At 61.4% G+C, this 22,697-nt stretch overlaps 1 protein-coding gene and 1 long non-coding RNA gene across 2 annotated transcripts; one reads left to right on the plus strand and one right to left on the minus strand.

Annotated features, from left to right (window-relative positions):
* On the minus strand, positions 1–3,846 carry LOC150046763 (uncharacterized). The gene is made up of 4 exons (XR_016539469.1): positions 2,936–3,846; positions 2,616–2,675; positions 400–528; positions 1–161 (listed from the first exon to the last, which is right to left on the minus strand). It is a non-coding gene; the product is annotated as an uncharacterized LOC150046763 (long non-coding RNA).
* Positions 3,847–4,643: 797 nt separating this feature from the next.
* On the plus strand, positions 4,644–22,458 carry Slc7a5 (solute carrier family 7 member 5). Its single transcript, XM_090357159.1, has 11 exons — positions 4,644–5,251; positions 14,343–14,468; positions 16,894–16,908; positions 17,246–17,351; positions 17,953–17,997; positions 18,354–18,477; positions 18,932–19,035; positions 19,334–19,430; positions 20,931–21,080; positions 21,719–21,896; positions 22,353–22,458. Exons 1-11 carry the CDS (start codon positions 4,717–4,719, stop codon positions 22,406–22,408), a joined length of 1,536 nt encoding a protein of 511 aa, XP_090213285.1. The 5' UTR covers positions 4,644–4,716; the 3' UTR covers positions 22,409–22,458.
* Positions 22,459–22,697: the final 239 nt, after the last annotated feature.

A 22,697-nucleotide genomic window follows, 5' to 3' on the forward strand; every position in this document is an offset into this window, starting at 1 on the left:
GCCTCTGATCAGAATACAGAGCCCTGGCCACAGACCCCACAGGCCATGCACACACTGTGTCCACCAGGGCCCAGGAAGCCTTGTCCACTGGGATCCATTCCGGCTCAGTCCTCTATGCACTCAGCCCGTCCCCAGAGGGGTCCAGGTGCTCAGCGGGGGCTCTGGCAGAGAAGATACATGTCGGGTGGAAACAATGGCATGGCTCCGAGTGAGGCCTCCATCCTCCCCCAAGGCCGCCTCCACGAGAGCCTTATGATCCCACGCCACCTGCCACCTCCAAGACCACAGCACGCCAGGGCAGGCTGCCCAGCAGGCCGCCAAACAGGGGGGTGAGCCCTGGTCCCCCCCCTCGCCACCCTGGGCCTTCTGATCTGTGATTGTCTCTTCCTGACAACTCACAGAAGCACGCTCCAACAAGTGTGGGCTTTGATGTCCGGCTGTTCAACTTCCCCTTCCAGGGACAGCAGGCCGAGGGTCTGGGAGGGCCGCACAGAGGCTGACAACAGAGGCAAAACCATGTGTTTTAACCTACACAGAAAAACAAAGTATCGATGATGAGCTCTCACTTGACTTCTCATTTTATGCTTGGGTTTTACCTTGCCCTGCAGATACTACTTTCGCTTCCTACCCACAGGAACTCCAGGAAGCTTTAGACCTTCTGGGGTCTGCAAGAAAGGTGGGTTATTTCACCAGGTGGCAAGGCCGTGAAGCTTGCCAGAGGTGATTAGTGAAGGGAGCCTGGGCGGTGGGGATGGTAGACGTGGCCCCAGCAGAAAACTGGAGTGGAGGCCCACCAAGGCCTGCCTGGGGCTCAGCCGTTGACAGGGACCACCGAAAGGACCAATGGCCCAGCCCTGTGGAGGCTGCAGCACAGACAGGAAAGACCGGGTGCCAAGTGTCAGGAAAGAGCCAGGCTCTGAAAACACACTTGGCATGAAAGGACACTTGCTGTGTCGAAAGCTCCACCCAGGAACAGGCAGAGCAGGGCTCACGCAGGAAGGCAGGCAGGGACTGGCCCAGGCTCTCAGGAGTGCCAAGAAGACCATTTCCTGGGCAAAGGGAACCATTCAAAGGGAGGAGAAAAGTCTGTGAGGACAGAGGGGCTCCAGGCAGCTCTGTGATGAGCGCTGCTCGGGGTCCCTAGTAGAAAGCAGAAAATGTGCTCCTCTCCGTTCTGACAGGCCAGAACTGCGACACCTGGACAAGACGACAGCGATGGACAGAGAAGCCCACGGGCCAGCAAATGAGCCTCTGCACAGAGCATTAGAAAATCACTCCAGGGTTTAGTTTGGAGAGTGCCCAGGCCCTACTTAGAGAAACAACAGGCTTATTTCTCCAGAAACAGGCCGGACGTGGGGGCAGTCCTGCTCAGAGGATTTGTGACAGAAGCAAATCTGTCCCAGGGGATAAAAGGTCCTCAAGGACGCTCTGCGTTGCCTGGCAAGGGGACCAAGCTTCCTCCTGCCCAAGGTTAAAAGTATCAGAGTCTGTCCCTAGGAGCAGAGCGGGGAGGGAGGGCGGCTGCAGGGAGCAGAGGTCTGCTCTGGGGAGGAGGGAGCGGACACTTGGACTGGGAGTGTGAGGAGAACCATGGCTCTATTTAGACAACACCGTATACATGGCTCAATTGCTCTGTTTTCTTTCAGGACTGGGGACCTGCACAGGAGAATTTAAAGAACGATTAGCAAGGTGCAAGGCAAGCATTGCTCATTGAAGAGTTAAGAAGCAACTGAGAGATCGCAAAGAACAAGCTGGGGAGTGCTGGCCGCAGTCTGAGAACATCCTAAGTGCTGTGAGCCAGTTCACCTGGGCAGGCGCGGGTCCCAGCCTGCCCAGGCCAAGGCACTGGGTGAGGCACTGACAGACTCAGAGGCTTTGCACAAAGGCCACCCGAGGGGCCTCCCCGGGGGCACGCCCGCCTCCCACGCTGGGCTTACCCTGTGCCGGAAGACTCCTTCCTGCCCTGCTTCATCATCAAGAATCTGGAGATCATTTGGCAATGACCCAGAAAAGCTCATCTGTGAGGCAGAAACTCCTCCCCCTCAGTGTGCTCAGGTGCAGCATATTCTTCACCTGCAAGGCCACAGGGCCTCGAACCCCACCACACACGCACATGCACACATGTGCACGCACACATGTACACGAGCACACATGCACCAATGCACACGCACGTGCACACATAAGGTGAGAGGGGCTTGCTTTGTTGTGGTTTTGTTGTTGCTACTATGAAAAGGGCTTCCTGACAGCAGCTGTGGCCCCTAAAGATGTAACCCCAGCCCAACACAGCAGTCAACGGAGTCACCTCCAGAGTCGCTGAAGCTTCTGGAAGGCCATTTTCCCCAGATCCACACTCGCTGCAGCAGGAACAAAAATTACCCCAGAGCAACAGCTTTTCTCATCCTCCCCCAGGCTCCAGCAGTCCCTCAGAACTGGACACCCTGTGGCCCTGTGGAGATTTTTATGGTGGAACGCTTAATGCTGGCTTATACTCTACACTTTCATGTGGATAAAGTAGCATTTGCCAAAAAAAAAAAAAAATACACCTAGCATTTTACCTCCAGTATTGTCTTTCAGAGCTACAGTAAATAACTATGAAGCCAAAGTACAGCACATACCCTTTTTACAGCAATGGCCATTTCCACGCGTGGAGATGTCTGGTTGCTGTCATCGCCGGCCTGAGCAAGAACACAGTGCGTCTCATAAACACCGCCACTAGCCAGACTAGTGTGGGTCCCACACTGTGGGACCAGGGTGGCAGCACTGGGGCTGCTGAAAAGCAGACGACAGCGGGACGCACCACTAGATGGTGGTGTTTGCAAAGGTTTTAGCATCTAAGCAGTGAGGAAAGGAGTAAGCCAGACTTCAGATAAAAGGAGGGAAATAAAGCTACACATACGCCAAAGCAAATTTGCAGTAACAAGTTAGGGGAATTTACCTGTGAAACACAGGTGACGAGGGACAGTGTCAGGCTGTGGTACCTTGAGAACTCTCTTGGGGCTCTGTCCCGCTTTCTGCACAGGGGCTGCAGCAGCTGCTCAGGACATGGCCCTCCAAGCAACCCTCCCAACTGTTCCAGGGCCCTGTGCCGGGAAGGCCCAATCCTGTCCCCTCTGATCCCAGGACTGGCTCTGTCTCTGGTAGGGTTTTTGGCTTCTGCTGGCAGAGTACCAGCCATGGCTTTGCTCTGCAGTTCACATCAAAGCCTCTACGCAGAGCTCACTGTTGGACACCTGTACAGAAGATGCTCCATGCACTGCAGCCTCAGCATAGAGGGGCTGCCTCCTCTCTGAGCTTTATAAACAGTTGTCTTCCTTGTGAAACCAAAATAAGGTCTAAAAGTAAAGAAGCCATAGGTAAAGGAAGCCAGAGGATGTAAAAGGACTGTAGGTTGTGTGTAAAGGAAGTGTGTGTGTTGCGGGGGTAGATGTAAAGGATGAGGGACCAGACCTCTTGTAGGGCAGAGAAATCACACAGCTGCAAGAGGGGAGATAAAAGTTCAGGGCCTGGGTAGAGTCCTTAGCTTTTCCACACAGGCGCGAGCTCTACCACTTCAGCTGCAGCTCCACTTGCAGCCTTTGCTGGTTCACCACGTTAGAGCCTCACAAGCCTTTCCCCAGGGCTGGCTTGGAACCTTCATCCTCACATGTCAGCCTCCTGATGTCCACCGAGGGGTCAGCTTTGAGATCTCCCCAGCCTCCGCCGCACCCGTGTGGACGTCTGGGTGACCTTTCCTCCTAGGACATTTCTGAATGGGGCACGGCGGGCGGGCTTGCCGGCAGGCAGGGAGGCAGGGAACGACGGCGGCCGGCGGCTGGGGCTTCAGCTACTGCGCGAGGGCCGGGCTGCCGGGCGCCGGGCCCGGGCTGGCGGGCGTCTGAGCGCTCCGCGCCCGGGCGCCGGGCCGCGGCTCCGCACATGGTCGCTGTTGGTCCCCGGGTTCTGGACCCCCACAGGCCTGCTCGGGCATCCCGACCCCGAGAGGCGGGACGGAGGGAGAGGATCGCCCAGGGCGCGCACGCCTCTCGGGGCCCATCCGGGGCATCCGAAGCCCGGGCCCGGGGGCCGCGGGCCCGGTCCGTGCGGCCGGGCGTGGCACTCGGTTCCGGCTCTCCAGGCGAGGGCCGCGCCGCGGCCGCGGGCAGGGCGGCCTTGGGGCACCAGGAGCCCCGCTGTGCGAAAGGCCGGGGCTGCACCCGCAGGCCGCACCCCACCCTTCCTGCGCCGGGCCCGGCGCCGCCGCGCACCACCGGCCCCCGCGGGGACCCGGCCGGCAGGTGGGAGGGAAGGGCGGGGCCCGCGCCCACCGCGCGAGCCGGGCCCCGGCGCCCGCGCCTCGGATCCGGGGGCGCCCGGGCGCCGCGCCCCGCCGCACGTGCTCCGGGCCGGCCTCCGGGGCGCGGCGGGGGCGGGGCCCGCGCGCCGAGCGCCGAGCGCGGATTGGCGGGACGCGGGGGCGGGGCCGAACCCGGGGGCGGGGCCGAGCCCGGGGGCGGGGCCGAGCCCGGGGGCGGGGCCGAGCCCGGGGGCGGGGCCAACGGCCGCGGCCCGGCGGCGTCTAACGGCAGCCGGGGCGGGGCCGGCGAGCGCGGGGATAAAAGTCGGCGCGCGCCGTGCGGAGCCCGACGCAGCTGCCCCGGGGCGCGCCGAGTCCCCGCCGGCCGCGCGCGCGCTCGCTCGCTCGCTCGAGTCCAGGCCTGAGCAGCCGGTGCGGCGAGCATGGCGGGCGCCGGCGCCAAGCGGCGCGGGCTGGGCGCCCCGGCGGAGGAGGAGCGGCAGGCGCGGGAGAAGATGCTGGAGGCCCGGCGGGCGGAGGGCGCGGGCGCGGCGGGCGCGGCCGAGGGCGTGACCCTGCAGCGCAGCATCACGCTGCTCAACGGCGTGGCCATCATCGTGGGCACCATCATCGGCTCGGGCATCTTCGTGACGCCCACCGGCGTGCTCAAGGAGGCGGGCTCGCCCGGGCTGGCGCTCGTGGTGTGGGCCGTGTGCGGCGTCTTCTCCATCGTGGGCGCGCTCTGCTACGCCGAGCTGGGCACCACCATCTCCAAGTCGGGCGGCGACTACGCCTACATGCTGGAGGTGTACGGCTCGCTGCCCGCCTTCCTCAAGCTCTGGATCGAGCTGCTCATCATCCGGCCCTCCTCGCAGTACATCGTGGCGCTCGTCTTCGCCACCTACCTGCTCAAGCCGCTCTTCCCCAGCTGCCCGGTGCCCGAGGAGGCCGCCAAGCTGGTGGCCTGCCTGTGCGTGCGTGAGTACGGGGCGGGCCTGGGGGGCCGGGGCCCCGGCGCGTGCCCGCATCCCCCTCCCGCCACCCCGCGCCGCCCCGAGGTTCCAGAACCCACGGGCCCCCGCTCCTTCGTGGTCAGCTCGGGCCGGCGGGCCGGAGACCCGAGAGCTGGGTGGCCGGCGCGTCCCGCGCGTCTCCAGCGCACAGCCCGGTGCCCGCCTTGTGGGCCGGCTGAGCCGCGCTCCCTGCCTCTGGCGAGGAAGGCACCACGTGGAGCGGCTGAACAGCCAGCTTCCTGTTTGAGCTTCCTTGGGCTGTTAAAGGGCAATTGCAGCTTAAAAAAAAATTCTATTCTCCACGCCGGCCTATCAGGAGTCGATGCACGGGCTGAGTCATAATGCAGGCAGCCGCAGTGAAATCCTGTGAGGGGCAGGGAGACAGGAGCTTTTCCACAGGCTGGGTCAGAGCGTGTTGGGGAGACGGGCTTGGCGGTCCCCAGTTGTGCCAAGCATCAGCAGTTGCGTGGGAGCCTCGTGTTGGTGGATCCAGGGCTGTCGAGCCAAGGAGGACCACTGCTTTCTTCCTAACACGGCGTTCTTGTGTCATTTCAGGATGAAAGAAAAGTGTTTGTTGCATAGGTTGTGTGCTCTATTTCCTTGGCCCTTGGCCGTTCTCAGGGTCGTCCTGACCCGGAGCTTCTGCATCTAGGACAAGGAGCCCACACTTGATGGGAGGGCCTGCCAGCCATCCTAACAGCCAGAGCAAGTGCAGGCAGTGAGGTTACTTCAGAAATGAGGGGCCGTGCCAGGTGCAGCCCTTTTCTCTTTTGGTCTGTAAGACAGACAGTTTCACTTGTTCTCTTCTCCTCATTGGGGGAGGCGTTATTTAATGCTGGCGACAGATAAGATAGTGGCATGACAAGTGTTTTTTGTTTTGTTTAGTTTTTTACCAGTTTTGGGGCTTGAACTCTAGGCCCCAGCACTGTCCCTGAGCCCCTTTGGGCTCAATGCTAACGTTCCACACGGCCACAGTGCCACGTCCAGCTTTTTCTGAGTCATTATGGGAGATAAGAGTCTTAAGGGCTTTTCTGTCCAGGCCGGCTTCGTATCCTCAGATCTCCGCCTCTAGTAGCTAGTATCACAAGTAAGAGCCACTGGCACCTGGCAGAATGCTTTTTAAGGGCCTGTGCACTTGCCTGTAGGAATGGAAAGCTGAGATTGCCTTCTGCCAGTGGGTGTGTTCTGGAAGGTATGGGAATGCTGCGTAAGCAAACAACAAGGATTAGGATGGAGTGTTTCCTAATCTTCCTCCTGGTGAACATCAAGTAATACACAGGTACGTGGTGGGGTGAAACAGTGATGGGCAGGACATGGAGCAGGCACGAGGTCACACGGCTCACTCAGGCCCTGTCTGACAGTTCTCCCCAGTGCGTGTGCTATCCACATGTAGTTGTTTTCCCTCCAATCTCAACTGGGTCATAAAGTACAGCATGCTCGCCTGCTTTGTGGAAAGCCTGGAGTGACGCCGTGGTGTTAACATGGCGGTACAGAGGCTCCTGCCCCTCAGAACCGTTTCATTTACACCCCAGCAGTGTGCTCAGCATGCCTGCTTTGACCAGAAGGCAGACCCTGACCGTGTGTGGGATCTAAGATCAGCCACCCGCCTTCCCAGGAGGCTCTGCCACGCCAGGCAGACATTCAGAGTGCACACTGTTGTTGAGGGCATGCGCCCACACCCGGGCTTGGGCTCAAGGCTTCAAGCTCCTGTGCAGCTTTTTTACTCAGGCTGGAGCACACTGGATCTGTACTTCCAAGCCGTCATTTTGTTGGCTACTTGGAGATGGTCTTGCCAACTTTTGTGCCCCGGCTGACTTCAAACTGAGATTCTCAGATCTCAGCCTCCTGAATAGTTAGGAGATTTCAGGTGTGAGTCACCAGTGCTCACTTTCTTTCTTTTTCTCTTTTTTCTTTTTTGCTAAAGTACTGCTGAGCAACCCAGACTGGCCTGGAACCCATGATCCTCAAATCTCAGTCTCATGAGATTTGGCCCCATCTTTCATTTTTAAAGAAAAATTGTGGGGCCTGAAAATGTGGCCTAGTGGTAGAATGCTCCCCTAGCATGCACAAATCCCTGGGTTCAATTCCACAGAACCACATACCTAGAAAAAGCTGGAAGTGGCGCTGTGGCTCAAGTGGCAGAGCCTTGAGCAAAAGTGTCCAAGGACAGTGCCTAGGCCCCGAGTTCAAGCCCTAGGACTGACAAAAGAAAAAGAAACGTTGTGGTACACCAACAGTGAGAGATGGAAAGGTCCTTTGTGGCCCCTGAATCGTGGAGCCTTTGGGTGCATCCTGGGATGGATAGCCCAGCCCCCACCGTGCCTTTCCACCCTGTGGAGCCCGGCCCCACGCCATGCAGCTCCCGCAGTCGTGGCTGTCCTACTGTTGGAACAGGGTTTTCAATCGCAAAGGTTGGATGGGATAGCAGCAGGAGAGCCCAGTTTGTCAGCTGCCCAAGACGTGAAAGAAGACATGTCCAAAGGCTTGTGGAGGTGGGAGACCTGGCTCAGACAAGTCTGCTGAAGTCCTGGGCAGGGGCACCGAGATGCCCTGGAACAGGTTCCGTGGCAGTGAGGGCAGCCTACAGCCCTGAAGGGCCGGCGGCCCCTGTGGCTCGTGGACACTTGTCTGGGCGTGAGCTCTAGTGCATGTCAGCAGTCCTGTGGAGAGCGGGACTCCAGGTGGCTTGAGAGGGACCCGCAGTGGCTGGCTCCTGGGGGCTGCGGAGCGGGCTTGTGTTCTAGAGCAAAGTTCTTCTCCAGGTGCTTGTTAAAATTACATTGTGAGGTGCTTGGTCTCGGCATGGAGGGCGGGAAAGGCGCTCCCCCGGGGCTGACGTGGGAGGCCCAGGGATGAGGTCCCTGTGTGGCAGGTGCTGGGGTGTCTTCGAGTCCTGGTCAGCTGTAAAGACAGACCCAGGTCCCTCTTGATGGCCGTGTGCAGGGCCCTTGTTGATCGCTTAATGAAAACGTGGTAGGGGGTCCTGGGCTTTACCCCCTCATTGGAAGTCACAAGCTGGAGCTTAGATTCTGACCGGCCAGGATTTGATCCGGAAGCTTCTCTAATTTCTGTAAAGAAAGTGGCGCATAGCCTCAGAAGCTCCGTGCTCCTCCCCCAGGGGAGCTCTTGGGAGAAGGGGGCTGAGCGGCTGATTGCTTCCCTGTCCCCCGAGCCACTCAGCCAGCCTGTGGTGGCAGGGATGTGGCTGTCAGACCGTAGTTCCGTAACGCTGGAGGCAGGGATGCCTCACACGCACACTTCTGGTGGGTAGAGGGTGGGATCCTGCCTGCCTCTGTGACCCCACTCTGGCTTGCTCATGGTCTCGGCACAGGTCCTCTTCTAGCTGAGCGCTCTGCCAGCCCTTTCCTGAGGTGGCGGCCACTCTTGCAGGGCTGTGGAGAGCCAGCTAGCTCACCTGCCTTCCCGTCTGAGGACTCCTGAATGGAGATACTTTTCAGGAATAATGTTCTTAAATCCATGGAGCCTCTGGGTCTCCACTGTCACATCTGTAAACTGGATTTGTCCCATCCCTGCCTGGGTGCTAATGGGGATTTAATTCATGTGCAACATGGCCATATCTGTCATTCTCAACACTGTCTGGCTCTGTGCTCCTCGCAGCAGCCCTAGAACTGGCTCTGCTTGTTGAGCAAAAGAGAGGAGAGAAGAGAGCTGAAGAAGATTCCCACAGGCCTCCCTTTCCCTGGGCCTTGGCTCCAGGGTATGACTTACCCAAGGGGCAAATGTTATCTACAACCATCAGGAAAACAGGGCAAGCTGGATGGAGACATGTCAGGCCCCTCCCTGGAGGGCTGGGGCCACAGTGAGTATCCCTGGGGTCAGCTGACTGTCCAGTGATAGAGGATGGCTTCCTGTTTTCATGCTGCTGGCTGATCTCCTTCACCCCACCCCCACCCCATGCCCCTGGGCGTCAGCCACCATTGGGGTCCTGCTCTCCCCCTGGGTCCATCCAGTGAGACCTTGGGAAACCTGAACCCGATGAGGCTTCTGGGTCCTGTGGCCACAGCTGGGACCCTGGAGAAGTAAGGGCCTGTGTTTTCAAGGCCAACAGCCTGGTCATTAGCCCTGAAAGCCTGGCACGCTCGAGTGGGCCTTGTTAGTCACAGGACCTGGTCTAAGGCCGAGCATGTGACCCCAAGGCAGTGGGAGGTGAGGCAGACATTCTCACTCTTTCTATTATCTGGGTCGTAGACCCCTGGGAAACCCCTAGCACATGCGGGATCTCCACCCAGAAATGCAGCCCTTCCTGCAGCAGAGTGGTGCCATGGGCTGTCAGATTTGGGGGCCCAGCCTCGGTCAGTCGCATTTGGCATCTCACATGCTCTGCCCAAGGGTCGAAATTGGTGTTCTCATCCTGGTCCTAGAACGAGGAAAATTAAAGCAGGAGCAGGCTGGGGCTCAGAGCTGGGCACCTGCTGGGTCTGGAGTGGCTTAGGCCACCATATCCAGGAAGCCTAGTTAGCCAGTGGGGGCACAGTGTTGCCTAACCCCCCCCCATTATCTGCAGGGAGAGGCCACCTCAGTGATGAAAATGAACTTCTAGCAGGACTGGGAAGGGAATGAGCCCCAGACCCTCCGTCCCAGGACCCCCTAGAGGGGGGAGCCCGTGTGCTCTCCCTCCCCCCCAACCCCCTCCTGGGATTTGAGATGTGGGACTACAGAGCCGATGGGAGCTGCTCAGAGCCCTGTGACAGCTCTGCTCTGCTACCCCTGCATGTTCCTTTGCAGGCCCTGTTCCCGGCCCGACCCTGATCCCCACAGCTCTGTGTTGATCCTGCAGCATCTAGAACTCTAGAAGTTCTGGAAGGCTGGCTCTGCCCATGGGTATCAAAGCAGCCAGCCTTCCACCCTTTTGCCACTGGTTTCCCTACTGTGCACCCTGAGCCTGGGCGGGTGGTCTAGTCAGAGGCTTGAAGGGGAACAGGTCTGGAGGCCCGGGCTGAGTGAGTGGCTGATCGGGAGCCAGATGGGAGGCCATCTCAGGAAGAGGCATGGCTGCAGCACGCTGACCACTGAGCCTGCCTCTAGAGGCTTCCTCTCTGCTGGCCACTACTTCACCGGGCCTGCCACCCGTCCCCCCGCAGGAGCCCCAGAGACCAAGCATCCAGCCATAGCCACAGCCCAGGAGGCTTGTATCTCAACAGAAAGTACAGCCAGGCCCTGCTCAGAGCTTCCCAGAAGCCCTGGGCCCCAGGAGACTCAGGGGACTTGGCGTCCTCAGTTCCTCCCAGGGACTGTGCCTTCCACAAGCTGGCGAGGAAGAGGTCTTATCATGTGTGCGCAGGGCTTTGTGTGCTCTGGAGATAGAGCTTGTGAACAGCTGAGGCAGGACGCACAGGCGTCCCCTGTGTGTGACGGGGGACGCAGAGGAGGCTCCGAGAGGTCAGGTGCCCTCGCCCAAGGCCACACAGCCTGCCCACACTCAGCTCCTAACAGCTGTGCAGTGCCCAAGGGAGCCTGTCCCGGGGGCTCGGGAGGGCAGTGGCTGTCGTATCCAGGTTGGCTCACGAGGCGTTTCTCTTTGTAGGCTGACTTAGTGATATGCAGCTCGTGTGTAGGTGACGCCCTGCTGCCCCCTGGCATGCAGGAGCCGTGTGTGGGTAGGCAGGAATCAGCTGGATAAATGGAGAAGGGGCTTTGGATGCCTTTGCTCAAGGCCCTGGGCCCATCCCAGCACCAATGAGGAATGCAACTATGGAGACGGAGCGTGGGGGCCAGAATGTAAACATGCCACCAGCTTGTCGGTCACTAGTTTCCACCAAACGTGGAAATGCACAAGAGAGAGGCCTGGGGGATAAGACCTTCCCCCCCCCCCGAAACACACACACACTGGCAGGGGGTGTGAGAGCACGGCTGGGAAGGACTCTAGCCATGGAGTCGCTTAGGTTTCCTTCTGGTCTCCAAACCGCCCTCATCCTGACCAGCAACGGGTCTGGAGCTGGCTTGCCCATGTGTCAGGGACAGTGTGTGGCCTCTCACCTGCACCCTCTGGAGCTTAGGAAATAATGCTTCCAGACATGGCCCACCATGTCTGAATCGGCACCCAGTGGCCTGGGAACTTGGGCCAAGCCCTGCCTGGCCAGCAGCTCGGGGAGCCCTGGCCATTCAGTGCCTGGGGATTGGAGTCAGGTGTGTGGCACAGAGCTGGCTGGCTCAGGGCTGTGCCTTCTGCTGCTGGTAGTATTGAGTGCCTGTGGGCAGGGCTCCCTCATTGGCAGGTCTCCACCGGAGCAGGGTGGGGGGACTGACTTTTAAGAAGCCCCACGGTCACTGGGCAGCCACTAAACTCAGAGTCCCTATGTGCTGGGCAGGTTCAGCTAAAGCCATGGCCATTTACCGTGGGCCCAGGTCTCCGGCCAGCTGTGATTGTGGTGTTCAGCTGGTGCTGCTCTGGCTGGGTGCCCCATGCCCTGGAACCAGCCTGGCTGTGCTTTCTGGAGCCAGGGAAGCCTTAGGAGGCAGTGCTGACAGCAGAGCCTGGGTGAGTGAGTGTGCCAGCTCTGGTGTGACACAGCTGGTCCTGGCCATCCTGACCCCAGGAGGCAGGGTCACCACAGGGTGATGCCACCGCTCGGGAGACGGCCCAGCTGTCGTATCAGATAGCGCATCAAGGCCCCCTGCCCAGCCTTGGTGCCTGTGTTGTCTGTGCTGAGTGCTGCAGGTGCCCACGGGTTCCTCCTGTGTGTGAGCAGGGGAGGCCTGGCCGGCGTGGACGGGGAGTCAGGAGATGCAAGCCGGCTGTGGAGGGCCCTGTGGCCAGATGGGGGGGGGCGCGCAGGTGAAGCCGAGGGGACAGGGCAGTGCAGATCCTGGCCATAGGGGCCCTCCGGCCTGCTGCCCCCAAGGGGATGTGTCACCGCTTGGAGCCAGCTGGGTGGCCTTGTGATGGTAGAGCAAAGTTAGAGGCAGGTGACAGACGTGATGGGAAGATGCGCAGTGATGGTGGGAGCAGGGCTGGGCCTGCCCTGCTGTCCACACACAGTGCGGGTGTCGGGCATTATCTCCCCGTCCAGCTGCTGCTGTGGCCATCATGGCATGCTTATCGGGGGGTGCCACACGGAGTGCCCCTGGAGAGGACGTCTTCCAGAGGGTGCAGAGGCCCAGCTGCACACGCGCACGCACGCACATACACACACACACGCACGCGCACACACACACACACACACACACACACAGGCGCGTCCTGGCTACGTGGGTGGAAGGAAAGGACCTGGGGAAAATGCAGCCCTCCGCCATTCAGCAGCAAGTGCCTTCACCCTGAACGCTTCCCCAAGAGAAGTAAGCACGAGAGGCCCTTTCCTTTGTTCCCTGCCCTGCCTGCTGTCAACACTCCTCTGTATACCTGGCCTGTGGCACTGGCTCAAGACTGGCCCTGGAGTGTCACAGGAGGGGCCCATGGTGACACCACTGTGTCCTGATGCTCCTGTCACCTCCCTCCCAGGGCCTCCTCAGAAATACAAAGATAGCCCCTTCAGACTGAGCCAGGGCTCAGTGCCACGCCTCTCCCTTTAGAGCTGAGATGGCAAACTGGAGGGAGGAGAGCACAGCGGCAGCGGATCTGCCTGTGGGCGTGGTGGCAGTCACCCACCCTGGCTCTGCCACACCTCCCCTGCTGCCACCTGGGCCTGAATGGGCAAGTGATGCAATCGGCTGGCTGCTTGCTGCATCCGGGCGGCTGGGGGAGGGGCTCACGGCCTGGCACACTCCCGCCGCTGTGTGGTCACACCCACTCCTCCCCAACCCCCAGCAGAGAGCATGGTGACCCAGGGCCCAGGCCCCAGGCCCCAGCTGCCAGGTGATGGCTGGGCACGGCGCCCAGCAGAAACATTTTCCTCTTCCTGGGAAGTGTGACTTCCGGGGCTCATCCCCCTCCCTGCTACACCCGGGGCTCTAGGGAGGCCTCCAGCCGGTGGAGGAGTAACAGCTAAAATAACTGCCCCGCTGTCCCGTCCCCAACCACTGGGCATGACCAGTCAGGCCCCAGAGAGGAGCAGTGCCAGCGGGCTGCGTCCTGCCCCGCTCCAGGGGCCTTCCTGTCTTTTCACCTGAGATGTCCGGTCATATCCAGTTAATTAGTGTGCGTTTGTTTCTTTGAAGTCTGCTCTTCAAATAGAAAAGTTACATATAATTAGTCTAGCCTGGTGTCTTGCGGCCTGAGTTGGCTGTGGCTGTGTGGCGAGGGGGGAAGGGAGGGTCAGCCAGACAGCGCTTTGGTCTTGTGGGTTCATGTTTGATGGGCAGCCCTGGAGCCAGTGGAGCTGTTGAGGCTGGCGGGCTCCCCCTGCCCCCCCCCAGTCATGAGACCATGTGTCCGCCTGTGACCCTCGGCCGTGGGGTGCAGCCACAGCTCCCTGAGCATCTAGTCTGCAGAGTCTCCTCTGCTATTTCTGGGGTGCAGAGCCTAAGATTATCTGAAAAACATTCTGTGTGGTTTTCAGCCAGGACAGAACGGGGCATACATCAGTCTCCCTGGGACTCTCACCCAGCACAGCCCGGGTTGACATGGCTGCCTCTGGACCTGCCAGGGGCGGAGGCAGGGGCTGCCTGTTGTCTTGGGGCAAGAGGAGTTGAGCTGTGTGTGGCTGGGTGGGGACAGAGGTGGAGCAGCCCCTCCCCCATCCAGGTTGAACCAGAAGGAAGCTGGTGCCAGGCTTCCCTGCTCTGCTGCAGGGAGGGAGGGGCCGTGGCAGTCACAGAGGTGTCCCTGTCACTTGAAATGAGATCTTGCCAGGCAGCCGGGGCTTCCATCTGTAATCCTAGCTACTAAGGAGGCTGAGACCTGGAGGATAAAAGTTCAGAGCCAGACTGTATACAAATCCTTGAGATGTGGTCTCCAGTTAACTAGCAAACTGCTGGGCTGGCAGCATGGGGCAGTGGCCGAGCACCAGCCGTGAGCAGGAGCCTGCAGGCAAGCATGAGGCTGAGTTCAAGGCCTAGAGCTGTGCCTCTCTGGCCTTGCCAGTCCTCCCCCCACCCCATGCTGAAAAGTTGCCCTGTGACTGCCTGACTCGCTCAGGCTCGCTGGCCTCTTTCCGCAGTGCTGCTCACGGCCGTGAACTGCTACAGCGTGAAGGCCGCCACCCGCGTGCAGGACGCCTTCGCCGCCGCCAAGCTGCTGGCCTTGGCCTTGATCATTCTGCTGGGCTTCGTCCAGATTGGAAGAGGTGAGTGAGGCCGTGCCCCGACGCCCGGGGAGGGGTGGATGAGGCCGTGCCCCGACCCCCGGGGAGGGGTGGGTGAGGCTGTGCCCTGACCCCTGGGTTGGGGTGGCTGAGCTTCCAGGACAGCCCTGCCCATGCAGCATGGACAGGGTGCTGGCGCTCTGGGCTGTTGGTGCAGCTGCAGCCAGTACCTCTCAGTGTCCCTTGGGTGAATCCTGTGGGGGGGACGCCTCAGAGGGCCCCCCCCCGCAGTGCTGAGCCAGCCGCCTCTGGGTGGGGCACGCTCTGGGACCGAGCTGCATGGGGGCTGTCTCTGCACCTCTAGCTGTGGAAATGAGGCCCAGAGGGTTTTCAGTGACACCTAGAGAACAGGCGGCTGGGGTGGGGACCTGCTTGTGCCCAGGCTTAGGGGGACAACAGCCAGTGCCAGGGTGAGGGCGTGCCTCAGGTCAGGACGAGGAGCTCTGCCCTGTTGAACTTGAGGAGGAAGAGGTCTGTGAGTGCCCGCCTGCACAGGGGCTCTGCCAGAAAATCATCTGAGGCCCAGCAGGGTGAAAAGTGGAGACCACAGAGGCATAAGAGTCCACAGCGCAGTTGACACCATTGGGGGATCAGTCCAGGACCCCAGTGGTCTGCAGAAGGGGCCTGGCGCCTGGCCTAGGGCCTGCTTCTGAGCCTGACCTGGTCCGTGAGCACCCATCCGTGATCTTGGGGTCCTGGGGTACAGGACACCTGCAGTCCTGGCTCGTCCTGCCCCTCCCCTCACCCCTCAGGGTGATGAACACCTTCAGGTTCCATCTTCTTTCCCGAGACTGGCAGGCAAGGCCCTCTGGGGCTCCAGATGCCAGGCAGGTTGTCTAGGCAGCCCCAGGCCACAGGAGCCCGGCTGTGGGTTGGGGAGGAGGCGCAGGGCGCCCTGTGTCTCACAGCAGGAGGGGCACAGTGGACTAGGCTGGGGCGGCCTCCCTGAGCACTGTAAAGATGGCAGAGAGCTTTTGTTCAGCTTGAACACGCGGTGTGTTTATCACTGGAGGGGCTGAGGGCCCCCCCCAGCCAGAGCCTCCTGCTGAGCACTGAACACAGTGCAGCATCGGCGAAATTCCCACGTGCTGTTCTCCTTGTGTACGCCTGCCTCCTTGGAAGCGTTGGAATGCTACCCGGGCAGAGGGTGGCCATGGTCCTGGGGCTTCCAGGCAGAGGCTCGGCTGCAGCCGTGCACAGACGCCAAGGTCCTGAGGGGGCCGCTGTCCCACCCAGCACTCTGTCCTCAGCCCCTGTGCCTCCCACTGATGAGGGCGTGACCTGTCCACAGCCGGTGTCACACAGTGGCCATCAGATAGCTGCAGATGCATGGGCAGAACTACGGGGGTGAGCCTGCAAAACTCTCTTCAGGGGCCGGGAGTTTGGCCTAGTGGTTAAAGTGCTTGCCTAGCATGCATGAAGACCCGGGTTCGATTCCTCGGTACCACATACATAGAAAAAAAAGCCGGAAGTGGTGCTGAGGCTCAAGTGGTAGAGCTCTAGCCTTGAGAAAGTCCAAGGACAGTGCTCAGGCCCTGAGCTCAAGCCCAGGACTGGCAAAAAAAAAAAAAAAAAAACTCTCTTCAGGCTGGAAGCGTCCTGAGGCCGGGGTGGCCACAGCATGGACGCAGCAACTGGGGTGTTGAAGGAACTTTGGACCCCCACTCTGCTGGGCAGGGGACTGGTGGTGACATGGGGACATGCAGGCCAGGCGCAGGTGTCTGGACTCAGTCCAATGCCCCTGGAAGCAGATGATGCTCAGTCTGGCCTCTGGTCCAACGGCCACGGTGGGCTGGGAGAGTGTCAGCACCCAGGGGTCTGGGGCAGGGCCTGGGGCGCCAGGCCAGGCAGGTGGGTGTGCATGGTGAGCGGGCGGGCGGGCGGGCGCCTGCTGGCCCTTGCTGCTGCATGCCTTTCTTGTCAGCTGGCCCCTCGCCCACTGAGCGGGCAGGGGCTGGGCAGGGATCAGGAGCAGGAGATCAGGCTGTTCCCAGGCGTGGGAGTGGGGGCAGAAGACTTCCTCTGAGGTGGGCCATGGGGCCTAGGAGGACACACAAAGCCCTATTGTGCCCACCAGTGGAGGACGGCTGATCTCCTGGGCAGGAGAGTGGACGGCACTCTTGCATGTGGAAAGCTGTGCCAGGAGCTGTTCTGCCCCCCACGGCATCACTGGAGTTTGTCCTCTTTTCATGTGAGCAGCCTCCGCTTGCTTGGGCTCTGGAGCAGATGGCAGAGGCCAAGGCTGCAAGGACCCCCCCCCGCCCTGCCCTGGGGTGGGGTGGGGGCAGGGAGCTGCCTGGTATGCACAGCCTCATGGCATCTCAGCCATGTGTGTCCACCCTCACCATTCTTTCTCACGTGCGCGGTGCAGGGCGGCCTGCGCCCCTCCCTTTGTGAGCTCATTCAGAGCTGGGAGAGCAGGGTCAGAAGCCCTGGGTGCCCCAGCTCAGGGCGAGGGCAATGTTCTGGAGGTGACAGGGCTGCCTTCTCCATCTCCGTCCTTCGGCTGGGGCCTGGGCTGCTCTCCCCCCATCTGCCTCAGCCTCTGGGTCTGCGGCACTGTCCTCCCGGGGAGGCCTGGGCCACATTCCTCCTCAGGGACAGTGGGGTGTGCCATCAGATGTCTCACCAAATGAAGTCAGCTTGCCATAATGAAAGGCCCTCGCCCTGACTTGGTTTGTTGCAGTATATCGCTCCAGGTGCATTCCAGAACTTGCTGCGTGACCTCTGACCGGAATTCTTCTGTCTGGTGTTCCCAGGTGTTGTGTCCAATCTGGACCCCAAGTTCTCCTTTGAAGGCACCAATCTGGATGTGGGGAACATTGTGCTGGCCCTGTACAGTGGTCTCTTCGCCTATGGAGGATGGTAGGTTCCAGGAAGTCTGGGTTTCTCGGCCTTTACGTGTCTAGAATCCCAGGTCTCCAGCCCCGCTGGGTCAGCTGGAAAGGCTGGTGGGCTTGCCCAAAAGGGCGCCGTGCAGCACCTTGGCCTGGCCTGCAGTGCACCCTGGGTGACAGCACACCCAGGATCCTACTGTGGTTTTCTGCAGGTGCTCAGCCCTGGCTGTGCACTCAGGGTGCTATATGGAGACTCAAGACTCATGCCAGTAGAAGGTACTGGAAGATTCTGGAAGTCAGGAGAGGTCAGGGGTAGGGGCAGGAGAGTGACCCCATCTGGACTGTTTGAAGTCCCTTGGGTGGCCGGCCCCTTGGTCGGGACACGGGGCTCCAGCTCTCTGGTGACAGTGGCCTGGATTTGGCTGGGCAGGGTGGGGCTTGCTCAAGCTGAGGCTGGCAGAGGACAGAGGTGGGTGGGTGAGCGGCTGTGGGCACGGCACATCCCCCCCCCACATGCGCCCGTGCCCTCCTGGCAGCCAGTGTGGCTCCTCCCGGTGCTCCCTGGACCCCCGCCTTCCCCGAGCCGCTCCCCGGGGTGGTGGATAACCTGACGATTGTCTGGATTCTAGGAACTACCTGAATTTTGTCACGGAGGAGATGATCAACCCCTACAGGTATGTGCAAGACGGGCGGCCACATCTCATGGTTTTCCCCTCAGAGGAGACGTTTTGTCTAGAGCCCTGCAGATGTCCTCACCAGGGGCTGTGCTTAGGAAGGCACAGGGCAGGACCGGTTCCTAGGACTGTGATTGGAACAGGACTCACCCGAGGGTGGCCCACAAGTGTCTGCGCCCAACGCCCCAGGGGCAGCCCCGCCTGCTGCCCCTCCTGTGGGCTCAAGGGGCTCCGCTGGGGCGGTAGCTGGGCCTCCAGGGCAGAAGTGTTAGCCCGGCTCTCCCAGCTTCCCCCGCTGAGGCACACTGGCCCGGGAGGTGGGGTCCCAGGCCTGAAGGGTGCCCCGTTCCTTCCAGAAACCTTCCCCTGGCCATCATCATCTCCCTACCCATCGTCACCCTGGTGTACGTGCTGACCAACCTGGCCTACTTCACCACGCTGTCCACCGAGCAGATGCTGACGTCCGAGGCCGTGGCCGTGGTGAGACGAAGCCGCCAGCATCCCCTGGCCTGAGGCTGAGCCTTGCTTCACCCCGAGGGCTCCGTAGCTACCGCTGGTCGGCTAGAGATGACCGCGGAGGCCCCCGCCACTGCGTGGATCAGGATCCTTGTCAAGATCCTGCGTCTAGGCGACAGCCCTGGGCACAGAGGAACTGTGCCCTGGCACTGTGGGGCCTGGCAGCACTGAGGGCGGGGGCTGCCCGTTGATCTGGAGGCCGTCTTTAGGTGTGGACCTAGGGCTCCCGTCCACACTCGGTCTCTAGACGAGGGGTGCTGGGCACTGCGGAGCCAGGCAGCCTGCTTCCCGGCAGAGCCTCCCTCTGGGAAGCACAGGGGATAGGGCTGGGCGAGGAGGTCCCCGCGTCCCAGCATCTGACACTGAGGGGGTCCGGGGGGCGGGGGGAGGCCACGGCTCATGTCGCGGTGTCCCCCAGGACTTCGGGAACTACCACCTGGGAATCATGTCCTGGGTCATCCCGGTCTTCGTGGGCTTGTCCTGCTTCGGCTCTGTCAACGGGTCCCTGTTCACGTCCTCCAGGTGAGCACCGCTCGCGGAGCTTTGCATCTGCTGCGGCACGAGGAGAACAGGAGCCAGAGGGAGCAGGCCTAGCCCTCCCGAGGCCTCTCTCCTCCAGGGCCGTCACCCTGTGCCGCTGGACTGGGGGCGCCCACGTTTCCATCCCTGCCTTCCCGGAGCTCAGGGACAGGGAGGCAGAGCCCTCCCCGCTCTGCCCTCCCGGCTCTGCCCCAGGAGGCCTCATCCCCACCCACTGCCCTCTCCAGTCCGTGTGTCCGGCGGGCAGGCCTGGCCTCACCGCCTGCTGCTCTGTCCACAGGCTGTTCTTTGTGGGCTCCAGGGAGGGCCACTTACCATCGGTCCTCTCCATGATCCACCCGAACCTCCTGACACCCGTGCCGTCCCTTGTGTTCACGGTGAGCCTGGCCAGAGCCCCACCCCTCCATCTCCATCCACGTCCACACCCCTCCATCCACGTCCCCACCCCTCCATCCACGTCCCCACACCTCCATCTCCATCCACATCCCCACCCCTCCATCCACGTCCCCACGCCTCCATCTCCATCCACGTCCCCACCCCTCCATCTCCATCCACGTCCCCACGCCTCCATCTCCATCCACGTCCCCACGCCTCCATCTCCATCCACGTCCCCACCCCTCCATCTCCATCCACGTCCCCACCCCTCCATCTCCATCCACGTCCCCACCCCTCCATCTCCATCCACGTCCCCACCCCTCCATCTCCATCCACGTCCCTCCATCTCCATCCACGTCCCCACGCCTCCATCTCCATCCATGCCCACACACCTCCATCCACGTCTACGTCCTCACACCTCCATCTCCATCAACGTCCACACCCCTCCATCTCCATCCACGTCCCCACACCTCCATCCACGTCCCCACACCTCCATCCACGTCTACGTCCACACCCCTCCATCTCCATCTACGTCCCCACACCTCCATCCACGTCTACATCCCACACCTCCTTCCACGTCCCCACACCTCCATCCACGTCCCCACACCTCCATCCACGTCCCTACACCTCCATCCACATCCATCCACGTCCCCACACCTCCGTCCACCTCCATCCACGTCCCCACACCTCCATCCACGTCCCCACACCTCCGTCCACGTCCCTACACCTCCGTCCACCTCCATCCACGTCCCCACACCTCCATCCACGTCCCCACACCTCCATCCACGTCCCCACACCTCCGTCCACATCCATCCACGTCCCCACACCTCCGTCCACCTCCATCCACGTCCCCACACCTCCATCCACGTCCCCACACCTCCGTCCACGTCCCTACACCTCCGTCCACGTCCCTACACCTCCGTCCACCTCCATCCACGTCCCCACACCTCCATCCACGTCCCCACACCTCCGTCCACCTCCATCCACGTCCACAGCCCCACACATACATCCTCACATCTCCATCCCCATCCCCAGAGCCAGTGGTTCCCGGTCCCCACTCTGCCATTGTGAGGCTTTAATTCTGTATTTAATGTCGCTTTGTCAAGGCCAGGTGAGAGTTGGGGAGCCAGAGCCTGTGAGGCAAAGCCCCCATGGCAGCCGCCTGCAGGGCCTCGGCCGCAGTCCCACGCTGCCCCACTGTTGACCTTAATGGGCTCCAGCTTTCTTCCCAGCTTGTCTTGGTGTGCCCAGTACCAGGTCTATGTGGCTGTGTGACAGTCACCCCGCGCAGGAGGCAGTAGTGCAGTGGCTTTGGGGCTGGGCGGGGTGAAGGAGCTGTTAGACAGGGGTCGCTGCGCAGCAGGCCTGCAGGAGAGGAGAAGGCTTCACCTCCTGAGGTAGAGGTGCCCCTGAGGCTTGGTGGCAGCTAGGAGTGGAGTGGGCAAGGGCGCTCAGCCAGACACCGGGCGTGGCAAGGCTCACCGGCCCGTCTCTGCTTCCAGTGTATCATGACCCTGCTCTACGCCTTCTCCAAAGACATCTTCTCCGTCATCAACTTCTTCAGCTTCTTCAACTGGCTCTGCGTGGCCCTGGCCATCATTGGCATGATGTGGCTTCGCTTCAAGAAGCCGGAGCTGGAGCGGCCCATCAAGGCGAGTGTCTGGCCATGTCCCGTGCCCCGCGTCCTCCTCGGGTGCTTCTGGGGAGAGCTGGGCGGTCGCGGTGGGGCTGGGGGAAGATGGCCCCTCGAGCTCCTGGGCGTCTCTGATCATCAGAAGCCCCAGACGGCTGGAGGGAGGCAGCGCGGGCAGCCTCAGCAGGGAGTCTGTTCCATCCCCTGGGGATCCAGGCCTGTGACCCATTCCCCAGGGTCGCCGAACTCTGACCCCACGGCGAGCCTCCAGTAGCAGAAGGCGCAGCCCCTGCCAGCTCCCTGCGGGCGCCTGCTGTCCCCTGCAGCTGTGGACTTAGGCTTGGTCCATCACAAATGATACACTGAGGCGTGGCCCTTGCTTGCTGGAGAGTGACCAGCGCCTGCCCAGAGCCCTGGGTGGCCACTGTGGGTGGGAACTGTGGCTGATACCATGTGGGACTGGGGGAGCCAGGCGCTGACGCCCTTGCCAAGTCTGGAAGCCAGGTTGGCTGTGCTCATTCCCTGCCAACACCGGGGAGCTACACGGGGTACCTCGACCAAGTCCAGCCTGCTCCACGAGGGGCGGGGCGGGGAGCGGGGCATGCGGGCGGTGGTGTCACAGTCCTGGGCGGTCACCTCACCACCGTGGTGCCACAGGTGAACCTGGCCCTGCCCGTGTTCTTCATCCTGGCCTGCCTCTTCCTGATCGCCGTGTCCTTCTGGAAGACGCCCGTGGAGTGCGGCATCGGCTTTGCCATCACCCTCAGCGGGCTGCCCATCTACTACTTCGGAGTCTGGTGGAAGAACAAGCCCAAGTGGCTCCTGCAGGGGATCTGTAAGTGTGGCCATCCCGTTCCTGGTCCCTGCTTCCGCCTGCCTGCAGAGCGTCCGTCCGTCTGTCCGTCGTCTCCTCCTGCACAGTGGGCTTTGCAGCCGCACGCAGACTCCGGGGCACTGGTGTGGGCAGGGAGGGAGATGGCGTGATCCAGGGAGGAGACTCGGGACCGGCTGTTCTCAGAATCGTGTTCCAGAGACCCAGGCAGCTTCTGCCAAGTAGCCAACCCCACGCCAGCCGCCAGCCCCACCCAGAAAGGCAGAGCTGGGGAGCAGCGCCTTCCTCGGCCTGGCTGGGGACCAGGTTTAGGCCCCGCCAGTCCTTCCTGGGGGAAGTAAGGTTCCTCGGGTCTCTAGCACACACGTGTGCACAGGGGTCGCGTCAGGGTTCCGGGTTTCGCAGCGGTGTGGGGGCTGGGCTGTGGGCTGTGCTCACTGGCTGCTTCTCCTTCCGCAGTCTCGGCCACTGTCCTGTGCCAGAAGCTCATGCAGGTGGTCCCACAGGAGAACTAGCCAGGCGGCCCAGGCACCGCCGGGAGAGGACACCGCGCCGTCTCCAACGCCTCACCCGTGGGGTCTCCAACGCCTCACCCGTGGGGTCTGCAGCCACCGGCCTCCCTCACCGTCCTGTGTGCAGGGCACTCAAGGCAGCTGGGAAAGTTGTGGTACGAGTCTGTTGTGGTCGAGGATCGCTGCTGACGGCTCCTGGACGTGGGGCGCTGGCCGGGAGCCTCGCCAGGCCCCTCCTCTTGCCTTTGTTTGCGGTTTTTGTTTTTGTTTTAACTGAAGTTTTCATGTCTGA

This window comes from Megascapheus bottae, chromosome 24 (genome assembly GCF_031878675.1).
Source record: "Megascapheus bottae isolate mThoBot1 chromosome 24, mThoBot2.hap1, whole genome shotgun sequence".
NCBI classification, from domain to species: Eukaryota; Metazoa; Chordata; class Mammalia; order Rodentia; family Geomyidae; genus Megascapheus; species Megascapheus bottae.

Excerpts from the sequence above, each read along its gene's own strand:
- Slc7a5 (XM_090357159.1), top strand. The coding sequence starts at position 4,717 with ATGGCGGGCGCCGGCGCCAAGCGGCGCGGGCTGGGCGCCCCGGCGGAG. Across the intron at positions 17,998-18,353 it reads GAGATGATCAACCCCTACAG|AAACCTTCCCCTGGCCATCA; the intron begins GTATGTGCAAGA and ends CGTTCCTTCCAG. Across the intron at positions 18,478-18,931 it reads CGTCCGAGGCCGTGGCCGTG|GACTTCGGGAACTACCACCT; the intron begins GTGAGACGAAGC and ends GGTGTCCCCCAG.